The 27,844-nt window shown below is 40.8% G+C and overlaps 2 protein-coding genes and 2 long non-coding RNA genes across 10 annotated transcripts; 2 read left to right on the forward strand and 2 right to left on the reverse strand.

Moving 5' to 3' along the window:
• Positions 1 to 1,428: 1,428 nt before the first annotated feature.
• On the reverse strand, positions 1,429 to 22,662 carry LOC139555096 (homeobox protein Hox-A3a-like). 6 transcript variants are annotated; one of them, XM_071368587.1, is made up of 4 exons: positions 22,497 to 22,662; positions 10,922 to 10,982; positions 6,674 to 7,259; positions 1,429 to 3,105 (listed from the first exon to the last, which is right to left on the reverse strand). In XM_071368587.1, exons 3-4 carry the CDS (start codon positions 7,140 to 7,142, stop codon positions 2,306 to 2,308), a joined length of 1,269 nt encoding a protein of 422 aa, XP_071224688.1. In that variant the 5' UTR covers positions 7,143 to 7,259; positions 10,922 to 10,982; positions 22,497 to 22,662; the 3' UTR covers positions 1,429 to 2,305. The 6 variants fall into 6 exon arrangements, with proteins under 6 accessions (XP_071224688.1, XP_071224684.1, XP_071224686.1 ...); XM_071368583.1 differs by lacking the exon at positions 22,497 to 22,662 and adding an exon at positions 13,330 to 13,732; XM_071368585.1 differs by lacking the exon at positions 22,497 to 22,662 and adding an exon at positions 12,617 to 12,874.
• On the forward strand, positions 13,621 to 15,719 carry LOC139555102 (uncharacterized). Of its 2 annotated transcripts, XR_011670943.1 has the most exons (3): positions 13,846 to 13,978; positions 14,220 to 15,097; positions 15,577 to 15,719. It is a non-coding gene; the product is annotated as an uncharacterized lncRNA (long non-coding RNA). The 2 variants fall into 2 exon arrangements; XR_011670942.1 differs by lacking the exon at positions 15,577 to 15,719 and having other exon boundaries at positions 13,621 to 13,978; positions 14,220 to 15,133.
• LOC139555100 (homeobox protein Hox-A4-like) lies at positions 18,913 to 22,409 on the reverse strand. Its single transcript, XM_071368591.1, has 2 exons — positions 20,629 to 22,409; positions 18,913 to 20,091 (listed from the first exon to the last, which is right to left on the reverse strand). The coding sequence occupies exons 1-2, from the start codon at positions 21,041 to 21,043 to the stop codon at positions 19,757 to 19,759; spliced, it is 750 nt and encodes a 249-aa protein (XP_071224692.1). The 5' UTR covers positions 21,044 to 22,409; the 3' UTR covers positions 18,913 to 19,756.
• LOC139555104 (uncharacterized) lies at positions 19,967 to 27,382 on the forward strand. The gene is made up of 3 exons (XR_011670945.1): positions 19,967 to 20,077; positions 23,434 to 23,499; positions 27,073 to 27,382. It is a non-coding gene; the product is annotated as an uncharacterized lncRNA (long non-coding RNA).
• Positions 27,383 to 27,844: the final 462 nt, after the last annotated feature.

Raw genomic sequence — 27,844 nt, forward strand, 5'->3', positions numbered from 1 at the left:
ATCAATGAAGTGTGTGTGTGTGTGTGTGTGTGTGTGTGTGTGTGTGTGTGTGTGTGTGTGTGTGTGTGTGTGTGTGTGTGTGTGTGTGTGTGTGTGTGTGTGTGTGTGTGTGTGTGTGTGTGTGTGCGCGCGCGCGCGCGAGTGGGTGCGTGTGTGTTTTGGATCCAGAGTTGCTCAGTCTATGCTGAGAGTCCATGGATCAATTGTTCTAGGTTCCCCTGCTAACCATATGTCAGGATCAATAGAGTGCTTTCCCTGTAATACTTCATTTGTCAAAATTATAAAGGAAATAAATTCGAGTACAGATTTTGTAAAACATTTAAATAATCTTGAAATGCATTTGAAGGGGATAACTATAATTTTACTACACTAATAATTGTTTCTTCGATTATCAGTTGGGAAATTCTGAATGCACAATGCATGGCATTGTATGTGGAATTGTGTTCACCATTATTGGCTTATATTGACCTACATTTCATCAATATACTCACTGAATTATATTTGAAAATAAAAACTTGAATGTAGTCAAAGTAATTAAGTTGAAAACATGTTTTATGCTATGTAAGACGGTTCTTTGTGTGAATTTAATTTGGGCCTGCCACAACAAAGGAAACTCAGTACACATTCCCAAAAGCTAGTCTTAAGAGAGACATACACAAGCTTATTATTTTCATACTTATTTTACACCATTGCACAATAATAACAGCTGAAAATATGTCGATGACTTTTTGTTGCTTGTAAACGCTTGTAATTGTTATTGTGTGCAGCGAATCCAGGCCCACATAGGCCTATTTAGCTGCATCAGATAGCCTATGACTCAAATATTTAATATGTCCTGTATTACATATCCTTTCATTTAGTCTAATTTACATGTGTAAAGAACTATAATTATGAGCTTAACAGTCCTATAGCGCCATAATCAATTTGAAATATGGGGCCAAAATGTGATTGATTGAATATTGGCCTATCAGCAAACTTTTTTTCTTAACGGATAAATACCTATTTTATCCTAACAAATACAGCAGAAGATCCTCGTGACACTTTTATTATTATGGATGTACTCATGCGGAGGAGGCGCGGGAACAAGGCCACAGCAAAAGCTTCTGATGTGCCCACGCGCTAAAGGAGACAAAACGAGAGGCCTTTGTACAACGTTTTCGGGATTTATTGTCACTATCAAATCAACTATTATGTTATAGATTATTATAGGTAATATTGATTCTGAGATAATGTGAATTACATTTTTGTGATGAAATAGCATGCCCTCTAAAGTCCTACCAGTGTTTTTCCTCCTCACAAATAATTTATGGGATAATAAGATGTTTATTATTATTATTATTATGCCTATTATTATTGCTTCCTTATTGTAGTTTGTGCCATGTGTTATATGTTTAAATACCCTCGAAATCCAGGTTGAAAGATACAATGTATATTTAAATTCATTTCTTTATTTATTCGAACTGGAGCAGCATGGAATGTATGACATTGAAACAGAAACTTGGTGATATCTAGAATATTTGTTCAATAAAGAAACGTCTAATATCTGTCCGTCCTTCCAAGCGTGACTGGTTGATTTGCATTCGTAGAGAAATAAAATACCTCCTCGAAGAAGAAAAAAATAACACCAACATATCAGTGTGCTGCTGAGTGTCGTGTCTGTCTGTCTCTCTGTCGTCTGTCTGCTGTCAGGTAAGGGGTAGAACTAGAGCCTAGGCCTGGTTCCAACAGCCTTCTCTCCACATACAAAGAGCACAGGGGGGTCAAATAATACTAAAGAACTCCATATAACGTCATATAAATAAATAACATTTTGAAAGTCCAACAGAACACAAGCTGGTTAGATCGTAGGCTGGAGCTTCCAGGCCTCCCTTTTTTAAGGATCCTTCCACAAGTGCAACAAAATGCAAAACAATAACACAAAACAAATCTTCAACTGCGGATAAATACCAAAAAACTAACACATTCACATTAAAATAATACCATAAGATTTGTTCATATACCCTGTTTGATTTGTTTATAGAAACAAGTTAAAGATTAAATAGGTCTATGCGTATGTGCCCCCGCGCGTGTTGTCTCAGATAATAGGTCTGTGCGGAACAATAACACTATAGCAAATAGAGAGAACATTTGAAGCAAGCGTGATTACTTTCCTATGCTACTTCACACATTAAACTATATAAAAAAAGAACAAACATAACCTAGAACAAAGAGAAGGTGGAAAAGGCTACTAAAGAAGAGAAGAAACAAAGCGATGGTGGTTCGTCAGGTAAGACAATGGGGCGGAGTGATCCAGGGTGCAACCCGGCTACAGATGTGTCAGTTTGGGCGCTTCCTGAATTCTTCCCTGAGAGTAGTGCGGCGTATTAAGGTCTGTGTACGTCGGATTTGGATCGCACACTCTTTGATGGTGACTATTGCCCATAGTGATTGCTCCATTGTAGTCCATGTTTGTGGACGGCGTGTGCGAGAGATGGGTCAGGCCGAAAACGGAGGCCCTGTTGTTGGGCATCGAATCGATGTAACCTCCGCCTACATACACAGGGCTGACCTGCTGCAAGTGCGTCCCATAGCCGCCATTTCCTTGGAGAGGATGCGCGTCATACTCGGGCGTGGCCGAGCCGCCAGTCCCGGGATACCTCTTCTGAGAGGGCGGGCAGTTGTTTAGGGAGCTGTTCAAGGGAGGGGGATATGACGTAGGCATACCGTATGCATTATGAGCGGGCTTATTGTAAGACGTTGGCGACTGGGACTCATAGGGGACACTGTTAACCAGAGAATGCATAGAGTTGAGGTATCCTCCACCCCCGCCTCCGGGAGATGGGCCCAGGGGGCTCCGAGGGGACTGTCCTCCGGGAGAGGGCATCATGCCACACCCTTTCTGATCCTTTTTGTACTTCATCCTGCGGTTCTGGAACCAGATCTTAATCTGCCTCTCCGTGAGGTTGAGCAGGTTGGCCATCTCGACCCTGCGGGGTCTGCAGAGGTAACGGTTGAAGTGGAACTCCTTCTCCAGCTCCACCAGCTGTGCGCTGGTATAAGCCGTCCGGGCTCTCTTCGACGCGGCTGACCCGCCCGGGGGGCTCTTGTCTCCAGGGCAACTCTCAACTGGCGGAAGAGGAAAAGGAAGACAGTCAATCAGTAACCAACCCCAGCAGCAAGCACAAGAACAAGACACAGAGTGACAAGATACATATAGCTGATAACACACGTCTCTCCACATGAACCGACTCAAATACACATATCAATAAGAGTTCTACAAATGCAGACAAATCAGAGATGTCCGCAACTAGACTGTGGATGTTACTAGTGCAATTATATCAGACATAACATGAACTATGACTGTATACATGCTGAGGATAGCTCTCAACTGTTAGCTATACTTTACTCAAAAGCCAAATCAAAGTGATTATAATTGTGTGTGTGTGTTAAACTACCTCGTATTTCCCACTGTAGCTTTTTAACCCTCATAGTACACACATGTGCAATGCAAATATCTGTATTCCTCACTGCGCATGAGCTAAATCTCGCCTAGCCATCTCCTATGAGTCTCACCATGCTGAATGGCTGGGGCTCTGCCGCTGCACAGCAAGGTGTTGGTCTAGTTGCCGTTTATGGCAGGCTGCCAACACCTAATAAATGTTGCTACTAGCTACTGTACAGCCAGAAGCTGGGCGTGAGGAATGCAGCATGGCATCATGTTATGAGTTAGCTCTTCTTGATAAATGGGGAGATAATATTTTCACCATCTCTGTTTCAGAAACTAGGCTACTAATACTGCTGTTATTCGAAAAATGCTATAATCGGGCTATAATCCAAATAATAATAATTATCCAAATAAAAAATGTAATATTCAAAATGATCATGTTTCATTAAGGAGCTACTGTTGAGGGATCTGTGATTAGAATTATTGCAAAAAGCAGACCCACTGGACACAGACTTATTTCAAAGTCTAGTTTTAATTTACATTTGGTGGAAAATCAACAGTGAATTAAACGTGAAATCAAAAATTATTTCATCATGTCATTGGATTTAGGTTAAAAGTTGGGTGAAAAAAATACGAAATCCTTTACATTGATGACTTTCTGCCAATCCAATCAGTTTTCCACGTTCATTCAATGTCATCACATATAATGTTTTTGTTGAAATGACGTGGAAACAACGTTAATTCAACCAGTTTTTACCCAGTGGGGTAAGCCTTAGGCTAAGGTTTGAAATAGTCCCTTTGGCATCAATTTGGCAGACATCTTGACAGACTCATGATAAATGGGATTCAGCAGACCTTTTAGATGCCTGGATGCCCTACTTATTCACTTCTGACCAAATATATTCCCAAAAGGTGGACATAAATAGGCATACTAGCCTATGGAGACAACACGATTTGGTAAGGCCATGGGAATTTAAGCATCTTTCAACTTTGGGTAAACAACTTCCTCCCCCAGGTCTCCTAGCTTTTCCTCTAATCAAAACAAGAGAACAAATTGGAACAACTGTTTTTGTATGTTTGTTTGTTGTCCTGCATGGAATGTTGTGTGATCAGGGCCAATATATTATGTTTATTCTAGCAGAAAGTTAACGATAGAGCATATGGACAACAAATGGTGGAACTAGGCCTAAAACTATGAGGAATGGATCACAATTGAGTATTTCTAATGAACATGCATGCATCATAATAGATCATAAGGAATGCATACTAATGAAAGAACCATATTGACTTCACAAGAGTGTATGCGTAATAGGGGTATTATACGAAATAGGTCGTTTTCAATTAAACGTCACAATACGTTCGATTTGGCTTCTGGGGGGCAAGTAGACACCAGCTCCGCTAAAACCATTGACAACTACGAGCGGTTTCCAAGGGATTGTTAAATAAATGTTATAAATATTTGGTTTTAATATCATCACCTATTGAGCATAGTCATAACTACAAATTTACGATCATTCCATCAAAACATGATCAGTAAACATCAATGATAATCTAATTTCAGATATGTGAAGGTACCTATCCATTTGGCATGTAGATAGCTAAGCAAACATCATTTAGCTTGCTTCATCAGAGGTTGGGCTTTTGGAAAGAGCTTGACATCGGCAAGTCCTAGTACTGGTAAAGTTGTCAGTCGGCTCTACGGTCACCTCCACTATAGATGGCAAGCAAATCAAGCAATATTTGGATGTAGTCATCTAATTTATCCCGAGAAAGTTTGCTTGTTAACTAGCTAGCCATATTGACATAATATATTACCAGCTAGCTGGCTAGCCAATTTGACGTGGTCTATCAATCAATGTCATCTATATCATGTCTGTCAGCAGCAATTGTAATTAAATACTCTTAAAAACAATGTTGAAAAGGGGATCATGTTAGTTAACTTCGATAGGTAAGCCAACATTGTTTGGAGAAAAAAGTAGCCTACATTAGGTCTACTTACCACTCACTATATGTTTAGCTAACTGTACAGTTTCTACCTATAGCATGCAAAGTTAACATTATCAGCTGACAGTAGCACGGCATATGCGCCCTTCTGCTGCTTGACAGGCAGAGCCCACAAAATATGGGAAATTAACCTAAACCACTCATACTTGTCTGGTATAGTTCACTTTTATTTGATATCACTCAAATATCCAATTAATGGTGGCCAGTACTGAGATATATCGCGAGGCTTGATGTGTACTGATCATGGAAAGCATGCAGTTACATGCAGTATAACTCTGATCATTGTTTTGCATGAAGCGCATGAAGCGGCAGGTAGCCTAGTGGTAAGACATTGCGCAATTAACCGAAAGGTTGCTAGCTCGAATCCCCGAGCTGACAAGGTAAAAATCTGTCATTCTGCCACTGAACAAGGCAGTTAACCCACAGCTCCTAGGCTGACATCGTAAATAAGAATTTGTTATTAACTGACTTGCCTAGTTAAATAATTGGACCTGTTTAGGTCTGACTCTGCTCTTCAAGAGGTAATGATATTACAACCAAATATTTAACAATCGTTTAAGCGGAGCTGTGGAACTTGCCCCGACCTTTAGAACTAGATCATAAAGAATATCACGATGGAGTAGGCCCGAGCCATACATTCAGAGTTAACCACATTTTTGAACATCGTTCTAATTCTTTGACATACAGTTACATAGCATTGTTTAAATACTGTCCATGTAAAGTTCATGGGGAGATAACATGGCTGTCATAGAACGTTGAAGTGTTATCCTTATTCAACCGGGGAACAGTGGGTTAACTGCCTTGTTCAGGGGCAGAAGGACAGATTTTTACCTTGTCAGCTCGGGGATTCGATCCAGCAACTTCTCGGCTACTGGACCAACGGTCTAACCACTAGGCTACCTGCCTTAAATGCATCAAGATGCCGAATGGCCCAACTCTCTAAATACATGGCTCTGAGTGGGCTTGCATAATAGATAATAAGCCATACATCATAATGGTAAACTATAGTTTGTTCAACTGTGAGGGAAAAGTTGGAGAATATGAATGTATGCAAAATAGGGAAATAATCAAACATGTTGTACCTTGGTTGGTTCATCTGATGAAAATATATACATAATTGGTGACTTGTATGTATGTATGTAAGCTAACTGTTTCATGTATCAGTAATGGATCACAGAACCACGCATGAACAATGGGGTGTATTTTATCACGTGTCTCCTCAGAAGTGGCGTCTAGGTCATATACCTGAGCTGGAGCTACTGGTTTTAGGCTTCTGGTTCTGACGGGACTCTTTCATCCAGGGGAAGATGTGCTTCCGGGTGGTGGTCGGCGAGCTGTGCACCGAGCTCTTTGAGTTGGGTTGACAGGAGCCGTTGCTCGTGTTCTGGTTGAGAGAACCGGGGGACTGTGACTGGGGAGGGGGTGGTGGGACAGACACCGACATCTGCGGTTGATTGCTTTCAGTGAGGACGGGTGGCTGCGCTGCCTGGATGGCCGTACCCCTGTCGCAGTTCTCCGCCATCTCCCCCGGCTTCTGCAGGGCGACCAAGCCGTCTGGGGACTGCAAGGAGCAGGCTGGTCGATGGTACTCACTTTCCACATGAGAGGCCCGGGGATATTGGACCTGATTGGCATCATAACTGAAGCCATTTGCGCTTTGATACGGGTAGCCACTGTAAATTGCGGAGCTGTCGTAGAAGGTTGCCTTCTGCATCTCGCCGTTTCCCAATATTTATTTCAGAAACTGACAGGGTCTTGACACCCTTGTTGAATAACATTGGCACCCCTTGGTCACGTGACACCTCTTCGCCAATGGCCTCCTCGGGTGAACCTAGGGTTACAAGAAGCACGGTGAGGAGAAGAAATGGTGGCGATCCATCTTACTTTTCAATAAAGGGCTGACACCAGATACTATGGAGGCAAGATAGGGGCAACAGTTCTCTGGGTATTCTCGTTTACCTTCTGGTTACCAACACAGGGAACAAAGGCATGCACAAACCTCATCTGCACTTAACTGAATCAAAATAAATACGTTTATAAAAGCATACCAATTGTGCAATATTACAATTAATTGTAAACCACCAAACGAAAGGCCTGTCGTGAACTGGGCCTTTGACTTCTCTATGCTTTCTCTCCACAGAGCCGGCCAGCCTTCACCGCAGTGTGCTGTAGTTTCTACCCCAGCCCAGCCACCTTGCTAAAAGTATAAACAACCACATTCCCCAGTTTTTGCTGCATGTGTGTGTGGAACCAAGATGGATGAGGGCCAGGAAGAAACCTGTAAAACTGCATCTCCACGACCACGACGTGAACTTTTCCTCGCAGGCCTATAATAAAGGCTCCTGTCGGTGCTGTCGGCGAAGTCGCGCATCCCGGTGATGTATGCAAGGGCGGGATGGCGCACTGCAGACAGCGGCCCGGTGAACAGCTAGGCTATGGCTCGGTATTTAGGCAGACAGAGTTCCTGCATGTAGCCTAGAACTATAGGCGTACTTCTAGGCTAGGAAATAGCTATTGTGGATCTAATGAGTAGGAATGCCCAACTACTGCTAGTAGTCTACTCACTGAGGTAGGCAAACTGGGGTCATATCTAATGAGAAGTCATTGAAGAACTATCCAATTGAAGTTATATATTTATTTTGGGGGGGATATTCGAGGTGGGCAAATGGGTACAACATACACGTTTTTAAAATAAAATAGTAGAGTTTTCCTTGGAAGGATTTTAGGCTTAATTTGTGAAGCATTGTAGTCTGGATAAAATAGCAACTATAGGCAAAAGCTATGGTCACACCTGCTAATGGAAATTATGTGAATGATTAAAAATAAACGAGTTATTCGATGCAGCAGTATCAATTCACAAACTATCTAAAATGTGAAACTAGTTTCATAGCTAAAGAAATATAGGCAGGTTATTGTAGGCTATAGTGGAATCCAAAATGAAAACATTAACATCCTATTGTGTAGCCTAGTTAAGGCAGTGCAAGAGACATACCACCACGATAAAATGATGATAGCCAACAAGTGGAGGCTTGTGATAATGATTGATATTCATTGTATTTTTATTAGAAATAAACATATTACTACTATTTTAGGACAATATAGAACTAACTTGGGCAAAAGTAATATTAGGCCTAGCGATACTATTATAAATCAATAATGTCAATATTAAACATGACCATGATCTTCATATAAGATCACCTGAGATATTATTTTATAAAAGAAAATGGATAGATAATTCGTTAACTACGGCTCGTTACAGCACAATACACACCACGACAAGCAAAATCTGTTTGAAAACCAGACCCTCTTGCCCTCAACACACCGCAGAATTAAAATGAATACCACATCCCATCACCAGATCTGCTATGAAAGCCATGCTTTGGAATACATATCAGAAAGCTTTTTGATGCATTTCCAAAATAAATAGTAGTCTGGTCGAAAAAAGAAAGACAGGGCAGAAAAGAGAAGACAGGTTCGATCCTTCGAATACTCAGCCCCCCACTCCGCGCGAGAGAGAAATCTGGCTGCCTGTGTTGTGTGTGAACTCTTCCTGAACCGAGATGTAAGTCATACGGTGATAAATCACCGCGCGACACAAACTCTGCCTTTTACAACCGAGAGAGAGACCATTTCTGGCCTGCTTACCTTATCCTCTGACGATGAATGCAAAGCACAAGACAATATGTTCTCATTCAGCGACGAAATCGATCAAAACAGTAGTCCGGAGAAAAAGTTTAGGCAGAGCGAGCTGGGGTATAAGCAGCAGCACCAGCATGCGCCAAGCTCATACAGGACTCATCCGCCACAACAAAAAAGGGAAGGAGCGAGAGGCTCTGTGTGTACAAGAAACAAAATCCCTTTTTTTCCTGTTCGATGTTTGAAGGGTAAACCAAGATAATGAAAGCAGGCGCGAGCACTCGGGTCGTCCAGATAAGCGCTATCGGCCCTCGGGGTTGAACTTATCACATGCTAGAGCAGTGCCCATGTCTTATACCAATATTAAACCTAGCCAGGGCTATGGACTATGTGTTTGGGCACAAGTACTATGCAGACATCACCAGAACAGTGAACTCCCCCGAAACATAGCGTCACCATAGACAAGGAAGATTATGCAAATGAACTAGCGCCTTGGACACAAAAAGTCACTTAAAATCCCCCCCCCTCCCAAAAAAATAGCATTACAAAAACCACGAACACCCATCCCAAGTGTTTTATGGCATTTGTTGTTATTTATTCAACACAGAATCGAATAATGACTGGATGAAATGATGGGAGAGTACACAGCTTTACGCAGCACAGCTGATGGTGACAACCGCACATTACCATTACTATGAGAGGGATAAAGGGCGTCCATCCGCAGCTTAATCATTAACCAACACTTTTGCATTTTATGTAGCCTATCAAGCCTTTCATTTACGAATTGTGCTGGGATTATTACTTTTTTGTGTGTTGCAATAATCGACTAATTTCTAAATTCCTAGGATCGAATATGTATTTTTCCTGAATGGTTAGAAAATACATAAATGATGCGTTTATGAACTGGGGACGCCGCCGATCAAAGCCTTGGTTGGGGTGAACCAAGGAAAAGACCCCATCGGGCTCTGGGTTAGACAATTAAAAGAAAGTACATCTCCAAAAGGGAAAACAGAGGAGGTAGACAAGAGAAACCGGGGAGAGAGAAACCGAGAGCATGGGGAATCCCTCTGCATGTGAATGGTGTCGTTTGCGGACAAAGCAAAACGATTTATGTCCTCTTGCATCTCAAGGCAGTAAACACGTCTAGAGCACTGCTTCTCTGGTCTGAGGCCGCATGGTGGATGGATAGAAGGACAGATTCAGCCACACAATAAAAAGGTAGAACATTCAGACGGCGTGGGAGGGTGAGTGGGACCAAAATTCGTGCGTGAGGATATTTTTTAGCAAACGTTGCCTTTCTTTTTTTCAAAGCAGAATAGTGACTTGGTATAATTATTTACTGCTTTGTGTTTTCTCGAAAAGCTGAGTCATGATTTTCCTTAATTTGGGCCCTAACTACGGGGTTAGATGTCATGGAGATAGTAGGAACAGAAGGCGGATTGATATTAATACAAAAAGGACGAATACAAACCACCCAAAAACTACTTTTTGGGAGTAATATTTTGCCACCTTTAAAGCAAGTGTAATCTACAGCCTACGTCAAGGCAGATGGTTTTCAGAGAGAGGGATTTTTGAAAGGAACAAGGCATCGCTGCAAGAGCTGCGATTCCCCCGTCGTTTTTATAGTGACAAATTACACTACAAAAGACATGTGGAAGAGAACGAATTATTGCTCTCAGGCGTTTCATATCACCACTATAAGCTATATAGGAAGTTTACAGGCTATGGATGTTTGTGTACAAGCCTGTGTGTGAGTGTGCTGGTGTAGGCGTCTCAGTGCTACTTATTAGAATTGAATCAGGATATGACCATCAAGCATTTCTAACAGAAATCAATAAGGACATAATATGAACTTACCGAAGGCAGGGCAGGGTCTCGTGAAGACCGTAGGATGGATGGGATTTATTTAGGTAGAATTCTGAAAGAAAATTTCAAATCAACGTTACTTTAGCCAATCTGTTTTTCCCCTAATAAACCTATAGGTCCAATATTCCACCTAACATGTAAATGCTAAATTCATATCAATAATATGTGCATAATATATTAGTAGGCTAATATCATATTTCCAGAAGAGAGTAGGCTAGGCCTAATGAAAACTCCAAGTAGCCTAACAATAGACGAATTACTTTGAACAATAAATTAATTCAACATTAGCAGCCAAAACCAGTCAAGCAAATACACAAATTTACGATAATAGGCTATAGCCCAGTAATTTAAAGAATTTTAATGTGGCCTATCTTGCTGTGTGTCCAAATGTAAATATTGTATCATATTGTAATCCTATGTGTTCGTTGTGCAACAAAGTTAGTGAATATTCTTTAAATTAAACTTACTAACGACATTATTATACATATTTTTCTCTTATTAATCAAATTATTGCTAGTAATAAAAATAATACATTTCAAAACAGTCACATGTATATTTCAACATTAACGTTACAAAAACAAAACTATCCAGAAAACCAAAAAAGTAGCTTGGACAATCATTTTTGTAGCTTTTTTGTTTTTGTGTGTATTTTTGTCCACCATTGGAATTGGATCGAATGGTCATTAGCGCTCGCGCAATGGCTGCCCCAAGTCCCTGCGCCCATAAATCACACCCGAGCGCCGTGACCTCAGCGCGGCCGCGCGGTCCTATATGGCACTCCGTCTACCATTATCCTCGTTTCCGTGGCAGAGCCGCACAACCCCAAAGCATTTCTTCGCTTTTTATGTACCTCAACTTGATGTATCCTTTCCCGAGAAAACCCATGTTTAACACCACAAATTGATGTATTTTATAGGGAAAGGAATTACTCCTCCGAGCAGGACGTCACGACTGCTTTCACCTCAGTTTTTTTTCTTATTTTCTAACCAGCAGAGGTTTAAATGGCTGGGTTTATTTACAAACGGCTATCTAGACCAACAGCAAATCTGATGTAGGCTATCTGTGGCTATGGCTGCATGAACTGCATACGGGTTTCTAGCTAAACACTTGAGTGTCTGTACTATTCTGAGCTAGGAATCTGATCAAAATGAAACTGAAAATCAAACATTTAAAAATCTATATTTTATTGTGATATATAACACCAATGGAGTAAGGCTAGACCATGGGATGGGGAATTGTTGTGAGGAGTTTGAAGCCAAGCTAAAATGTTCAAACAGGATAGTGAAGCAAATATAACTGAAGTTATGTTTCATGTAGCATAATTCATTTTAGTAGCCTGACACTGAAAATCGACGATATCTCCAACAACCTGAAAATCTATACTCTTTAAAAATGTTTCAGTTTTATTTTCCAGACCGACAAAAACATGGAGTCTTTTTTGCCTACTGACCTCTGCCTCGCGCGGCAATAACTCACGACAGTAATGAACAATCGGCGGAAATACCTCAAAATAAAATCCATCATCCCCAAGCACAAGCTCTGACTCTGTCCGCGAGGAAAAACATATCCGTCCGTGACAGCAGTATAATAGCATCCACAACAAGCAAGAACCTCCCTCTCTCTCTTTCTCGTTCCCTCTTTCTTTCTCTCCTCAGCAAAAGTCTACAAAGCCCCGACTAAACTCACGGAAAGTGGGGGGATGCGCGTAATCAGCATCGTATGGCCAGACCAGGGCTCCGGTTTTCTCCCGGTGCCATAACACCGCGCCGTATTATGCGCCCTGCTCACGTGACACCACGTCAACTTAAATCCCTTTTATTTGAGCCCGTGAATCATTAATGGAGGCAGTCATTGCCCCTGAGGAGAACGGATCACTTTAGAGGGAGGAAAAAGAAGGGTACATGAGACTGCAAATCGTCAGACTGCATCTGACGATGGAACAGGTCTCTCCTGATTCCGAGGCGTGTGTGTTCTGTCAGTTTTGGAGGCTCCTATATTTAGTGCCTATTAACGTAATCAGAGAGCGCTAATTCCGATGTAAAATACTGTGATGCTAGGCTAACTAGCATTGGGCCACGGGTAGAGCCAGGGATGTGTTTGGCGCTGTGGTGTGACAATTCTCACTATGTGAGATAGATAGAGGGATTTTCCTCAAGGAAGCCCCTTATGGGTGGCGGATTGCTCACTCAACACCCGAGTCACCCCTTTCTTTTTTATAGAGAGATATGGCTGGTGCTATTGTGTGCAGAGTGTGCAGAGGCACTCAATATCGCCACCACTCCACTATACATCACCCCACATCCCCGAGCTATACAACCAATCACTCACCCACTCACTCACTCACTCAGTCAATAGCCACATACTGGCGGCCGAATCGAAATCAAATATCTCATAGTTACCTGTCCGAACGCTGCGTAAAGGTGTGCGTCCCAGTAGCCGGGAGGTGTGAGTGTCAGTTAGTCAGTCAGTGCTGATCTGAGAGGGTGCATGAGTAAGCGCAATGAGCTGGTTCTTTACCCCCCTGGTCAGTGCAGCGACCCTCCATTCAACCTGCAGCTCTTACGCATTTCCTACCGCCAGTTGAGTGATGCTGGAAATTATAGGTTTGCGCAGAGGGCATACTCAAATCCCAGTATGGGGAGGGGGAAGGATCAGGTGGTAATATGGCAACTAGCCTACTCTTCTTGTTCACATGAAAACGTATGAGACGAGGGTCATCGACAATAATTATCTTTGAAATAAATGTATATTCTACTGCAATGTCTAATAGACCCACAATTTAAGGTATGAACGGTATGGTGGCCCACTACATTATATCGTTTAGACTTCCCCTAGTACAGCCTAAACCTTGTCCGGAAGAGCAGCCCTTCTCTCGGCGCCGTTTGGCGCTTGTTTTCTGTCAACACTGAGCAGCGGGCGTGGAAATGTTCCACCATAACTATTAATCACGTCAAGCGGACATGGAGCGCATCCCACTCCCACACCACGCCACCCTTTGTCTTCTCAAACTACAACTTGAGCCGTTTAAACTTTTAAAAATCAAAGCAGGTGGGCACCATCTCTTATCAGTTTACCTTTCAGACTACTTTGTGGAAGATTGGGAGTGAGGAGGTTCTGATTTTATGATTTATGTTGGGTTATAATTATGGGTGAATCAGATTTGATTAGCAACATTTATTTTTATTTTTTTTTGTGAATAGGGGACGTCGTTTAAACTCAGAGAAAGGCCTTTACTTTGGGATATATTTTGGTGATACAGAAATGTGATTTATGTCTTTCTCTGTTCTAGTTCGGCCAGATTTGCATACCACTGCACCAGCTCAGAGTGCACGTTAATGGCATGCCGGGGAGCGTCTGTGACTGGAGCTGACGGTGGACGGAAAACAGACCCTCTCTCCCACGCCGCGTTTCACCACCGCACCTGAACTTTTTCCTGACCCAAGCCGAGGCCCAGAGAGTCGAGTGTGAAGTTATTTGGGGTCAAAAACAAGGAGAGGATGGAGACTACACAACCAATTACGAACATAGCTAAACCTCCGTTTTCAGCTGGGAGAGTTTTGGATACTTTTTAGGATGGGTGTTTGTTGTTTTCAGCAGTTTCAAGTTTAAACGTTTATTCGCCACTGCGCAGGATTCAACAGGTGTAAAACAGTACAGTGGAATTCTTGATTTGAGAGCTAGTTCCAATAATCAGTGATAATACTATAGAAAATAACCGAACATATAATACAAAATACAATCAAGAATAAAAACCACACAAGATGTTTAGCCTATTACAGCATTTGGTTAGTTTCTTTGTTTATACTTTTTCTGAGTTAGTTCTTCAGGTATATCAAACTCCCAACATTCCCCGGCCGCCAAGAGGACTTGGGAGCTGTAGACCTCTCCACACCCTCTCTCTTTGGGTGTTCGCCAGACGGTGGTGGCTATAGGCTACATATCTCCCCACAATGTTGACATTTGAAGCTCTTAACAGCGAGCCTTGGGTTACCGATACACTCAGCAGAAGATAACTCTTTCTCAGGGGTTTACATTGACCAACATCAAGGCTAATGCGAAATTCAACGCCTTAAGCTGGCTTGGCGTCCAAGCTAAGACAAAGAAGCCTCGGTGGATCTCGCTATACACGACTACACGGACTGACTTCTGTTCTGCTGGTTTGTTTCAGTACGTATTGTAGAAATAAAATTGTATTAATGTTGACTTTTTGTTGTAATACTTTTAAATGTATTTCAATTGCCACTTTTGATAAGTTAACGTTATATTTAGTGCTTTGAAGAGCTGATTATAAAAAATGTAGGGTAAGAACAAGAGACTAAACTTCCTAATTTGACCTCAGAGCAATAATAATGCTGTATAATAATAATAATAACAATAATAATAATATTAACAATAATAGTAGGCCTACACATTACCAATGGTACATTTAATTTAACTAGCCTCTGGCAAGCTAAAACTAAAACTAACCGCTCAAAGTCATTTTGAACATATTTATAGACTTATCGTTATTACACATTTTATATTGTATGCTACATTAATGTTCAATAACAGCCTTATAGCCTAAAGTCAGTCTTTCGTACCCAGGATGGTGATCTGTTAATGTTTAACTTAGTTCTTGATTGTTCTTTGTCCCTTCTCTGTTTAAGGCGCCCATTCAACAATGTGGACAACTCATTCATGCACAATAGCCTGATATTTGCCTTCTAAAACTTTGCATGTGTGGCTCACAAGACCAGACATGGGTTAACATGCACATAAATTGTTAATAAAAATGTATTTTTACAAAATAGTTTGATAACAGTTATCTTTACCTCATGAAAAGTGAATATAAAGTCAATGATTACTGTACTACTTCAAGATGAATGCATTGTTTTCACCAGAATCTGACAATCCTTTCAATTAATTTACACTCAACTTTATTTATCCCATCAGAGACAAATGTGACAGTAAGTTGAGTGTGCAAAAAGCATGGAACCTCTTCCTTGCTCAGGGTCATTGGGTTGCTCTAAGGTAATCTTGTGATCACTTATGTCCAATGCCAATATACATTTGAGTTCATTGCAGTGTTTTTTTCAACTAGGCCTACTTTATTTATGCTCAATTAACGAAGTGGCATTTCTGGGCTCTACACCCTTGAATGTAAGCCACAGGTCAGAAGCGAACAAGAAGTCTCACTGCACAGCTTTGTCAATCGCAGCAGTCCTATAACAACGGGGTATCAGTTCATACTTTATACATTAAATGTTCACTTTTAGAAATGTTCGTTGCTGCCACATTGTAATTCCGTATCCCCCTCCTCTTCCTTTTGAGTAATTTTAGGGTAAATTTAGCCAGAAATGTAATATTATGGAAAAGCACAGATGCTATGCAGAAGTTTGTACTTTTCCACATTCTGATGCGCCTTGTGTATAACGCCTGGGTGTGAGCCTTGATCACAAGTTGAATGCCATATCCTATCATAATAACTGCCTCATATAGTCTATTATCATTGAAAAAGTACATCTTCACATAAGTAATATTCAGATTCCAGGTAACAATTTAGTTATGTATAGTTTTTACGTTTTTAAATGGCTACGTGACGGTAACGCTTACGCATTTTGGCCACAAGGAACCAGTCTCCTAGCAGACGAGTCTAACCCACAAAGCTGCGGGTTAACAGGAGGTTGATGCTGGTGAGCAAGAAAGCCTTATAACAAAGCAGCAGCTGAATATACACTGTTACAAATCAGTCACAACCAAATATCAATGACGTGGACAGTTACATTGCTCTCAACCTTTAACATATTGCTATGTAAAGAAATGAAAAACACAAGTTATTTAGGACAAAAAGTGTCAAAATCTACTCACAATCAGACAGAATGGGCTCTATCCACCAGGGAACCGACGGACAGGAGCGAGAATTTAGCAGAGAGGAATATTTGATTCGTGCTCTGCCGAGGATCATTTCAAATGAAAATACTGCCGATTTTCATATCTATTTCTGACCCGAGGGCATTCATTATTGAATACGTCACGTGAGTTATCATATTAAAATGTAGTACATTGGGGGTGACCTCTATTCGGGTATTAAATTAGCACAAATGTCTAATTTAACTATCTTGACATCGTGAGAGACTGCGTAAAACCTGTGCCAATCAAACAAAATGGCAATTTCTCAACTCCACGCCTACGCCAAGTGCTGGCACAGAAAATGCCTAGACTAAGTTGGCAAGATAATTCTGTGTAATTTAAAATGTTTCCATGATGCATTACATTGAATTGCACTTGTATCCACTTAAAGCTCAGATGAAGTTTACGAAGATGTAGCCATATTACGCATTCCTTTCCTGCTGTGCCCAACGCCGTTTGATAAGAAAATACGCTGATTGTTATGCATATGCTATAACATTCCACTCAGGCCTACTTATATAATATATATATATAAAATAGCCATCGCTTCTGTCTATCAAGGATGGATTATGAATGCTTGTAAATTCAGATTCATAGACAAAAAAATGCTGCTTATGTAGAACAATAATAATGGCCTTGAATAACTGGTTTTTCATTTCGTTAACATATCCACTCGAAACTCAATGTTAGTCCATAATTATAAGAATGGCTTTCATTTACTAGAATAATGTAGATCCTTTGGAGAGGTCAACTAGGTCCCTTTTATAGCTACAGTAAACGGGAAAGTCGTTTTTTCTAATAGCTCTAAGCGTGGTCTATCTCAATCTTCTTTTTGCGCTCATGATCTGACAGACGCGTTTGTGGGACGAATAGCAGTAGAAACGACTTTGAGTGAATGAGCAGCACGGTTGCACACCTTCACGCAATTTTTGTTTCCGCATTGTCTCGTGGGCAAATGTGTATATATTAAAAGCTATGGAGGACTGGACATTGTGTGTCGTAAGGTCAGAGGTCAAGCGGAGTGCTGCTAGTCGATGATTGGTCAGATACTGCTGTGTCCTCTAGTTGAACCCTCTGATTGTTTAGATGTAGCGGGTAGTGATCAACACACGCTGGTATACTAGGGTTTGAGAAGAAAATGCACATTATCTTTACAATAAAAAACGAAAACAGTAGCAGCCAAATCTGTGGCCAAATACTTCGCTAGAATAGAATAGGTCTCTATGGGGCTACATAAAGTTTGTGGAACATGTATTACTATGGTAGTAAGTAATATCCTATTTCAATTTGCAACACTCTCATACTTTCGAAATACTTTCGTATAGTAGTAGTTTGCAGATTATTAACAAATATGCACACACAATTTAGTTTTGTATTGTGTTTAACTGTGTATGCAATGATGTAACAGAGAAACATGGCCCGTAAATAAACTTGTTAAGTTTAATAGCAGTTTTATAGCAATCTGGAAAGTCCACTGAGAAAGATGCATCTGGGTGAAAAATAAAATGTTATTGGAGTTTTTTGCCCACTTTATGCACAACGATATTTCTGGATAATTGTGCGTCTTTGGCTGTGAAACTACATTTACTGAATGTCTTAGGACTGTGAACTTGCAAGGAATGGGCTTTTGTATATATTTACTGACGTTTTAGGGGTTGCCCATTGGAATATCACTGGTCTGAGTTGTTTTGTCCAGAAAAAACGAAAGTGGACAAACAAAGCAAAATGTAACACCCAGCACAGCTATCCATAATTAGGTGAATTGTATTCCTTATAACGTTCATTACGCACGCAGATTCGAAGCACTGGCTAGCTCATTCAAAGGTTCCAATCCCTGTTTGGGAATAGTGTAACGTCATTAGAAACTGAATGAAAAGTACTGTCATGTCATAAACGTTAAAGAAACAAGCACTATGCGTATTGAGTTTGTGAGCCTTGTTACATCATCCACAACCTTTGTGCGGCCTTTGACATAGGCCTACGCTATAGACAAGTTATGCTATTGTTACCATAGCATTCAAAAATGGTATCTAACTCAATGCATATTATTCTGACAATATCTTACAATATTATATGCAAACCAATATCAGCCATACAATTGAAGTACATATTTATTTCACGGGAAACGTTTCTTGCATGTGCCTAAACTACAATACATTATTACACCGTCCATTAATCAAACAACATATACAAATATTCACAGTTTAGATCACACCACAAAATAGGGACACACTATCACAGATAAAACGAGTCTACACTACTACACGAACAAACAAACAAGGTCGTCTTTTTTTAGCCAACAACATGGATTCAGTATTGTGCCTTCGCTATGATTTGTCTATGTACATTAGGGGTGAAAGTCACCTGGACATTACACGACTTAATAACACATTCAACAGTAAACCAACTCATTCACACATCACGAGCTAAACCCTAACTACGACCCTGTCCCATTCTAAACCTCGTGATAGGTCTCAGACCGGGCTCTCGAGTTTTCCTAAAACATCGTCATTCTTTCAAGTATATTAAAACTTTCCACGAGAATAAACAAAAACATTGCATAGAAGAAAAAGAAAACCACGGCCTCACATATCTATCGTCTCAGTCTCTTTCTTTTTATTCTATGCAATGATACATATAATCCAAAGTCCTGTGGTGCATTTGAATGTGCGTTAACCTTCTGTTTTAATAAACAAGTACATACATTTCAGTTGCCATCTTGGGCAGTACGTGGCGGATTTCGAGCTCCATAATGAGGAGAGAGTGAACAAACAGAAAGAGGAGGTTGAGAGGGGAAATGGTTTTGAAAGGACGCGACAGGCCCAAGGGCCAAGGGAATGGGTTAATACCATGGGGGCCATACTCGAGAATCGGGCCACAAAATTCAGTTTCTGTGTTCTGTTCTCAGTCTGTTGGTTTGGCGCGAGGGTTCCATCACTATAGGCTCGCGGTGCAAGGCGTGGGAACAAGCTGCTGGTGCGTGGCTGTTTTGATTTTCTGTTGTTGCTGCTGTGCTCCCAAGGACGAGGCTGAGCTCGCGGAGCGGATCTTTGTGTTCGGCAGCTTGTGATCTTTCTTCCACTTCATCCTTCTGTTCTGGAACCAGATCTTCACCTGACGTTCGGTCAAGCACATCGTGTGCGCGATCTCCACGCGCCTGCGTCGGGTCAGGTAGCGGTTGAAGTGGAATTCTTTCTCCAGCTCGAGAGCCTGCTGGCGGGTGTAGGCAGTGCGAGACCTCTTGGGCACTCCTCCATTGTAAGTAGCATTGACTGAAGAAAAGCAAGCACACACACATACAAGCAAGCAGTTGTTACTGCCACATGAAGCACTACAGTTCAAACACTGACCATCTCCACTGGATACATTACAACTGTTGTTCTCCATACAGGCTCGTTGATAGTCTAATGGGGGAATAAAGCCTACGATGTTTTGTTGGGGGTTTCGCCTCCATTTATATTGCATAGAAGGACCTTAATTTGGAGACTCCATGTGTACAAGCGCTCGCATCCAGGGACAAATCAAGCCTTAGAAAATGATTAACAAAATCGGCGGGGTTGTATATTACAGTTTGGCTGGGGTCCAGCCATTGAGGTATAGTTCTAGTTAAAAGACAACATAGACACATGGCCCCGGCAGACAAACACAGGCAATAAAATTTATGAGGGTTCTTAATTACCGACCCCGCTGCTCGATGGTCGTAAATTGCCGTTGTAAGGGGTGCTACTAGTGCTGCCTCAATGGGCGTGCATACGTTCCAGTGCTGGCTTGCTCTGTGGTTCCGGTATTTAAACGTGGCGATAACTCACCAACATGGACCTTCTTCATCCAGGGGTAGACCACAGGCACGTCCTTTCCCTTCTGTGCGCTGGAATAAGACTCGGTGGCGAGGCTGCAGTCTTTGCTCACGTCCGCCACGGCACCGCTGTCTGGGACTGGGTTGAGGCGAGGGCCATGGTTCTGGGCAACGGGGTGAGCCTGTGCGTGATGCCTGTCGGTGAAATCGTCGAGACCGTTGTTGGGGACATTACTGTAGTCGTAGCTCGGTTCTGTGTAGTTTGACCTCGGATAGGACGCCTCGTCGTGATGGGGAAAGCCCGAATCTTTTGGCCGTTCGTAGTACTCAGTAGGGGCGGGGATGTATCCGTTCTGTTGATATTCGTCGCATGGAGGAAAGGAAGGTTCGATATAGTTCGAGTTTATCAAGTATGAACTCATGATCATTAATTTGTGAAGTGCAACAATACTAATTTTTATCGCTCTGTCGTTATTCTGATCTCCACAAAACCCTCCTACTCTCTGTCAAATGTACAAAGTTGTCTGGTCACGTGTAAATCACCACCAATCACCGCGTCTCCTGTGGGCATCATGTAAACAGGAACCAATGGAAAGCCTGGCATTGGCACAACGAAAATGGCTCAGACTAGCCTACGTTGGTGATTTCCTTATTTAATCAAAATAGATAAAGAAAAACTATCAAGGCAGTTGTTTACCACATAGACTCAACTAGAGTAAGTAAACCCTTTATTTAGCAGTAACCCACAGTAGACCACGGCCTTGAGGAGATGATGATGATGATGATGATGATGATGTTGGGTATCTCTTACTGTTGCCCAGGAAAAGGATGGGCTCTTTGGAAACAAGCAAACTGTACGTGTCTTATTTTCTGTCAAAGATGACATTGGAGCGTCTTTCCAATCCACTCCTTTCCAAAATGCTTTCCTTTCTAGTCAATTCTCAGTTGGTAATTCATTGCGTAAAAAGTAAATCTGTATTGTAACATTTTGCTGATGGTGATGAACTAAATTAAACGGAAACTTGTTTACATAGATACTGATATTGATCGTGAACTGGAGACGAGAGAGAGACAGATTATGTGCACGCACAATCGAGGAAGAGTCAAATATTTAACTTGATTTGTGCCACACACAAAAAAAACAAAGCGAAGCAAAGATAAAACATTGCCTGGGCGCAGTTACGCGGCTCTGAGGTTCACATTCAGTCACTTAAACCTATGATAACTCTGCATTTTAATTGTAACATCAAATAGTTTATATTTGGCTCATCATATACAAGATGCATCTTAAAGGCAGGCCAAAAGAAGGCCAAAGAAGGTTGCGAATTTGCAATGATGTTAGTAGATGAGAAATGAACACTTGTGTTGAAATTAAAAGCAACTCAATACAAAGTAAGTGATCAACATGCATCGGCCTATGTACCGACGCACCGTCTACTTACAAAGCGCTTGTCAGTAAGCACAAAGATAGGCCTATACGACTAATTTTTTAGAAGTAACTGCCTGCGATTGACTATAACTAACCTAGTTGACTTTACTAGGTTAGTTGTTGACTACTCAAATATCCAACATAAACACCCATCATTTGTGCAGCATTTTAAACTATTGAGGTGGAAGTCAGATAATAATTAGGCCTACAACATAAGACTAAGGGCATAATAATAATAATCATCATCATAAATATAGTGTACTATTAATAAGTACAATACCAAACAACTGAAATAAACAACTAGACCTAAAATACCAAGATTCAAGCCATCACCTGAAAATATATTCAACCTCACGACCATGTATCCTCCAATTAACCAAACACACTTCTCGATTCATTTCACTATGACAAAAGTGCAATTATATTCAGTTTATAATAGCAGCATCCCTGACCGTATCTCTTCTGTGCGATCAGTGTCTTGTCAACTGCCATCTCCACGACCTGCTTGCCCTCCATCTCACTATCCCGAATCCGAGGTGAAAATCTCGAGGAAGCCTCCTCAACTGCACGAACAACTCTACGGAAAGTGTCCGCGACTGTCTACGTGAAGAAGGCCCGGTGCGCGGTGGCAAGGGGAGGCCAAACTTCGGAAATATTAAAAGCTTTATTTTTTTTTATTTTTTGTCGCTCCCGCTTTCTATTCGCTCTCCTAAACAGCGATAACTTCTCTCTGACCCCAAAGTGACACCGTTTCCATTTAGTTTCTGATTAATCTTGCCCATTGACAGTCTTTGTTAAACAACAAGGCGTGCCCTTCTCCAAAGAGGCGACATTTTCATATTTGTTAGACGCAGTGACCTGAAGTTCACCCCGGACTTGGACTTCGGTTTTCGGGTCTACTCGACTCTGGGGAGATAACGGTGCACTTAGTACGGATCAGCACCCAACAGCGCCCCAAAAATAATATATATATATTTTTAAACAGTACAAAACCCACGTAAGTCCACCTTAAAAAGACTTACGTCGATTGTGGCACTCCTGTAGCCATGTTAGCCAACTGAAGGGACGTTTCAGAATCCTTGTCAAGGTTTGATTTAGAAGGATATACATATGTATATTTATTCAATTTGTATCATACTGTTAGGCTTATGTTTTTGTTGCTCACCTAGGCTCCTGTTTTTCCTGTTCAAACAAGGTCCTGCTCCGAGCTTTGTATGGGTAAGGCGGAAACGAAAGCCATCTCTATGGGATTTGTATTTTTGTCAGATATAGGCCTATGGCATTCTACGCATCTAAATAGCCAAAGTTGACAGGTGTTATATTACGATTTAATGTATTCTGCACCTGTAACTCATCGTGAATGACAAGGGGGGATATTTTATTCTGTAGATCTGGCCTCCAAAACGCATGTAGCCAAGACCACCTGAGAGCCTATCTATCAACATAATATCCAAGGTAAGAATACTTGACTTGATATCTAAATCACATACACCCAGCCACCACTTATGCTGCTGCCATATGGTGTATTATTATTATTATTTATCCTGCTACCAGTCACTTTCTCCTGATCCCTGCCTACATGTAAGCTACATATCTACCTCAACTTCTTCAGTAGTCCTGCACATTATAAATGTGGTACTAACACTGACCCTGTATAGAGCTGACATTCTCAACAACAACAACAATTCTGTCTCATATTTATTATTTCTCTTATTTTTTCTTATCTTTTATAGTATTTTGATATTAAATATTGCATTGTTGGGAAGGCCTAGCAATTTAACCATTTCACTGTACTTGTGCATGTGACAAATAAAACTTGAAACTTGAAATGTACAGTCAGTGTGTTATATATGTGTTATATAAATATGGGCAGGGTTGGCTATTATCCACTCTCTAGCCATACAGTAGGCTACCCTAAGTCGGTAATGCTTTACAGCTATTTACAGTTGATTGCGTTTAATACACTGCTTTTTGCATTTAATAGGCACTTACTATAGTCATTTTTTATTTAACATCTTGAGATGGGAAAACGTGTTAATTCTGAAGTTGAACATGTGTTTTTTATTACCTAATGTAAAACTTAGGTGAAATCACTAGTTTTCTTTTGACACTTCTCAAACGTGATGATCTAATAAACTTTTCAGCGACATAAATATGCTATTTAAACAAACACATTCAGTGTTTTACAATTTTAGATGGAAATTGTGAAATATGATAAATTGACTTTCACAATATCAAAAATAGAAGCATTAATAGATATGGGACTGGTGCCAATCTTATTTGTGCAATGTGTCTCAGGCTACGGCAACGTTTCTGTAACAATTATTCTAAATTAAACTCGTCCAAGGCATCTAAGTTAATTAGCAAAAGAGCAAAAAGTCTAGTTATAAATATGAAAAATCTGGCCTACTATTCTATTAATTTGCTAAGGTAATGTGTGAGAAACAAGTGTATTGCCACTCCTTCGGTCCTTCCCACATATAACGAATATAATATATATATATATCAAACTGACACAGTGCTGTAAATGTAGACAGTAAGAAGTGCTCTGATGATAGTGACTGATCACACATGGTTGCTACAAGGCCCCTTGTCTGTTAAGAGGACCAGGCTGCAGAGGAAAATATTCACTAGGTGGTAAGGTAAGGGTGCAAATTATTGTTGCAAATATAAGGATTTTGATCATGCAACATGTTGTGAGTTTTGTATAACATAACGATATATCGATATGTTTGCTCAAACAGGAAGGCCACCAACAGAGCTCCTTGCACATTCAACACACCTTTAGAGGAAGATGGGTGGGTGAAATAGTATATTACTTTGAACATGTTGTTTAAGTTGTCGTCTTAAAAATAGGACATAAATCAAAGCAAAAGCAACTGCATCAAGCGAGTGTTTTATGGAGATTTTAGTGATACACAAACGTTTCGAACAACAAGGCCTTAGTTAGGTCTGTGTTATCATAGCATACTATTTTGCCCAATCCGTATCTTCTAAACTTATACGACAGAACATATACTCAATTTTCTTCAATAAACAGTTGTTAGAATTGTGCCATAACCCAATTCGTTATCTCCTATAAGAAAAAGATCACTTGCGGGAGCTATTTCCTTATTTATTTATGATAAAGACACACCTCCAATTACCATGTTATTCCTTTAGCTCTTGACTCTTTTTAAATAAATGAAGATTGAATAACCAATAGTAAGGCTATTTTATAATAGGCCACTTGTTTGTTTAACAAAACGAAATGAATGAACAATTTGGGAATAAATTGTTACTAACATGGCTATGGTAGATCTCACAATTTCGAGTGCACAGTTTCATTAGACGTTTTTAGGAAAATAGCCTACATTAGCCTACATTTTGCCATGTCTTGAAAACCAATTGTATCTATTACAATATAGGCTAGGTGCATATTTTCAGAAAAACTATCCCCATGAAAGCGCATTGGGTTAGCAATTTTAATGTAGATTTAGATAACGATTGAGCTCATATTCTCACAGTTTTACGGGAAAGGAGAACGCCTGTGTTCGATCTCTTTATGCAGCTCCATCCCTTTATAAGCTTAATAGCCTAAAGCCTAACGCATTTTCAAAACCTAATACAATTATAACGGTGACTTTGTTCTTATTAAGAAAAGGTTATAACAGTTTACAGTTTTCATTATTTTTTTTTATTTTTTTTACATATTCATTCTTTGTAACCAAAATCAACTCGTGGGTAACTTTTTGTAAGGCAGAGGGAGAGAAAGGCTGAATGTTTTTTAAGGAGTGCGGGGGCTCCATTTGGGGGGCTGTGGCCATAGCCTACCCATCACCCTGTGACCGGGGTAAGAATATCAATTCTCAAAATGCTAATTTTGCCCTCGTCCCTAAACATAACCAATGCCATTTATTCAAAGGAAATTCACCAATCCACAGCCTTAATAAATTGCTGGCCACTCAATCTTGGGTCTGGGGACGGGCGGGGGTCCACTCCCCTCGGTCCCTAACTCGGAGTCACCCCGCTTTCAGGGTTCACCTGGAGTGCACCGTCAAACATATGTAATTCAAAGCTATTCTATCTTTTGTGTGGAGAGTCAAGATCGCTATTATAACGCTGGCATCAGGCCCCGGCTGAACAGATGAAGGAGACTTGTTCAGCGGGTAAACTTTTGACCCCAATTTTTCCTCCTCTTCCCCGCTATCTCGAGTTCATCAGTCCCACCCCTGCGAGGCTGTGCTGCCCAGGCGAGGTGTCTGGCTGCTCGGGACGAAAAATCTATTTGCTCTATATTCATTTCTGTTATCATTACTGTAATTATTCTCATGAATATTATAATTAATTCTATCCTATAGTAACAATAAAGGCAGGCCTATAACAGAATAACTGTAGTTGTATCTCTGTACTGTCTCACTGTGGGGTTTGGTTACAATACACCGCTCTGCATACCTCTAATACAGTATGTAAATTATATTTAAGTAATAGGCCCGAGGGGTTGTGGTATATGGTCAATATGACACTGCTAAGGGCTGTTCTTACTCACGAAGCAACACGGAGTGCCTGGTTACAGCCCTTAGCCGTGGTATATTGGCCATATACCACAAACCCCTGAGGTGCCTTATTGCTATTATAAACTGGTTACCAACGTAATTAGAGCAGTAAAAATACATGTTTTGTCATACCAGTGGTATATGGTCTGATATACCACGGCTGTCAGCCAATCAGCATTCAGTGCTCGAACCACCCAGTTTATAATGACATTTTTGTCATTTAGCAGGCCCTCTTATCCAGAACAACTTCCGTTATTCATTCGTTTGTATCAAGAAAACCACTCAGAGATGCATGTGTGTCCTTCATACTTTTGTGTGCCTCACACCTACCTACTATGCAGTACTGCTAAAAGGTACCACAGGCTATCCAACAACAACAAAAACAATGTGATATGCAATGTGCATTAAGACAAGCAAACCGGTCAAGTATATGTGTGTCCTATCCTACTATCGTGTGTGTGTACGTGCGTGCGTGTGTTTATCCTCCTATCAGAAGCTGGCTGCGGATGACACTGAACTTGGCCTAAAGCGAGCTCTGCTGGTGGCTCCGGGAGGATGCAGATTTATCTTTCTGCTATGGCTGACCTCGCGGTGAACCGCGCGCTGGGGATGGTTCTTTTTTTCTGCCTGGCATTGTCTGCCTTGCTGTGCAACGCATAAAGGACCCCGATTTGGACATTTTAATTGTGTAACAATGGTGTAATTTTCTCCCCAGACGTCAAAATGATAATGGCATAGAATAATGGTTTTACTTATATTTTCTACACCACAAACTGTAATGGAAATAAAGTTACATTTCGTTGCATTGGCTATTTGTTTACACGACTTAGTTTACACGATATGTCAACTATAAGATTACTGGGCTGAAAGTGGAGGATGGGAAATATGGTTGGGGTCAAACCACGTCAAATCACCAGATGAGTCCGTTTGAATTCAATCGATGTATTGATATAAAGTCCTTTAAAGATGATTTTTTTCAGATGTATTCATTGAATTTCAGTCAAATATTTTGAGATTACATTGATTGAAATCGAATTCACTGATGAAAAAAGGTTATGAATAGACTGTAAGAACTAATTTAGACTCACTAAAGGTTTTATGAAACCTTTAAAAAAAGGCTAGATAACCATTTCTGATACTTCAAATATAATGTTTTCTACATTCAGTAGGCCAACATGTACTTCTTAAACATGGGCAATGCACTATTACCCATTATCCAAATGGTTTAATCATCACGACATGATAAAGGCCTAATTTAAATGTGT

This window comes from Salvelinus alpinus, chromosome 26, assembly GCF_045679555.1.
Source record: "Salvelinus alpinus chromosome 26, SLU_Salpinus.1, whole genome shotgun sequence".
NCBI lineage: Eukaryota > Metazoa > Chordata > Actinopteri > Salmoniformes > Salmonidae > Salvelinus > Salvelinus alpinus.

Bases quoted from the DNA above. Each gene is read 5' to 3' on its own strand.
- LOC139555096 (XM_071368587.1), bottom strand. From the start codon at position 7,142: ATGCAGAAGGCAACCTTCTACGACAGCTCCGCAATTTACAGTGGCTAC. The intron at 3,106-6,673 runs GTATATGACCTA...CTCTTCCGCCAG, and splicing joins AACCAGTAGCTCCAGCTCAG to TTGAGAGTTGCCCTGGAGAC.
- LOC139555100 (XM_071368591.1), bottom strand. From the start codon at position 21,043: ATGATCATGAGTTCATACTTGATAAACTCGAACTATATCGAACCTTCC. The intron at 20,092-20,628 runs GTGAGTTATCGC...GCTTTTCTTCAG, and splicing joins GATGAAGAAGGTCCATGTTG to TCAATGCTACTTACAATGGA.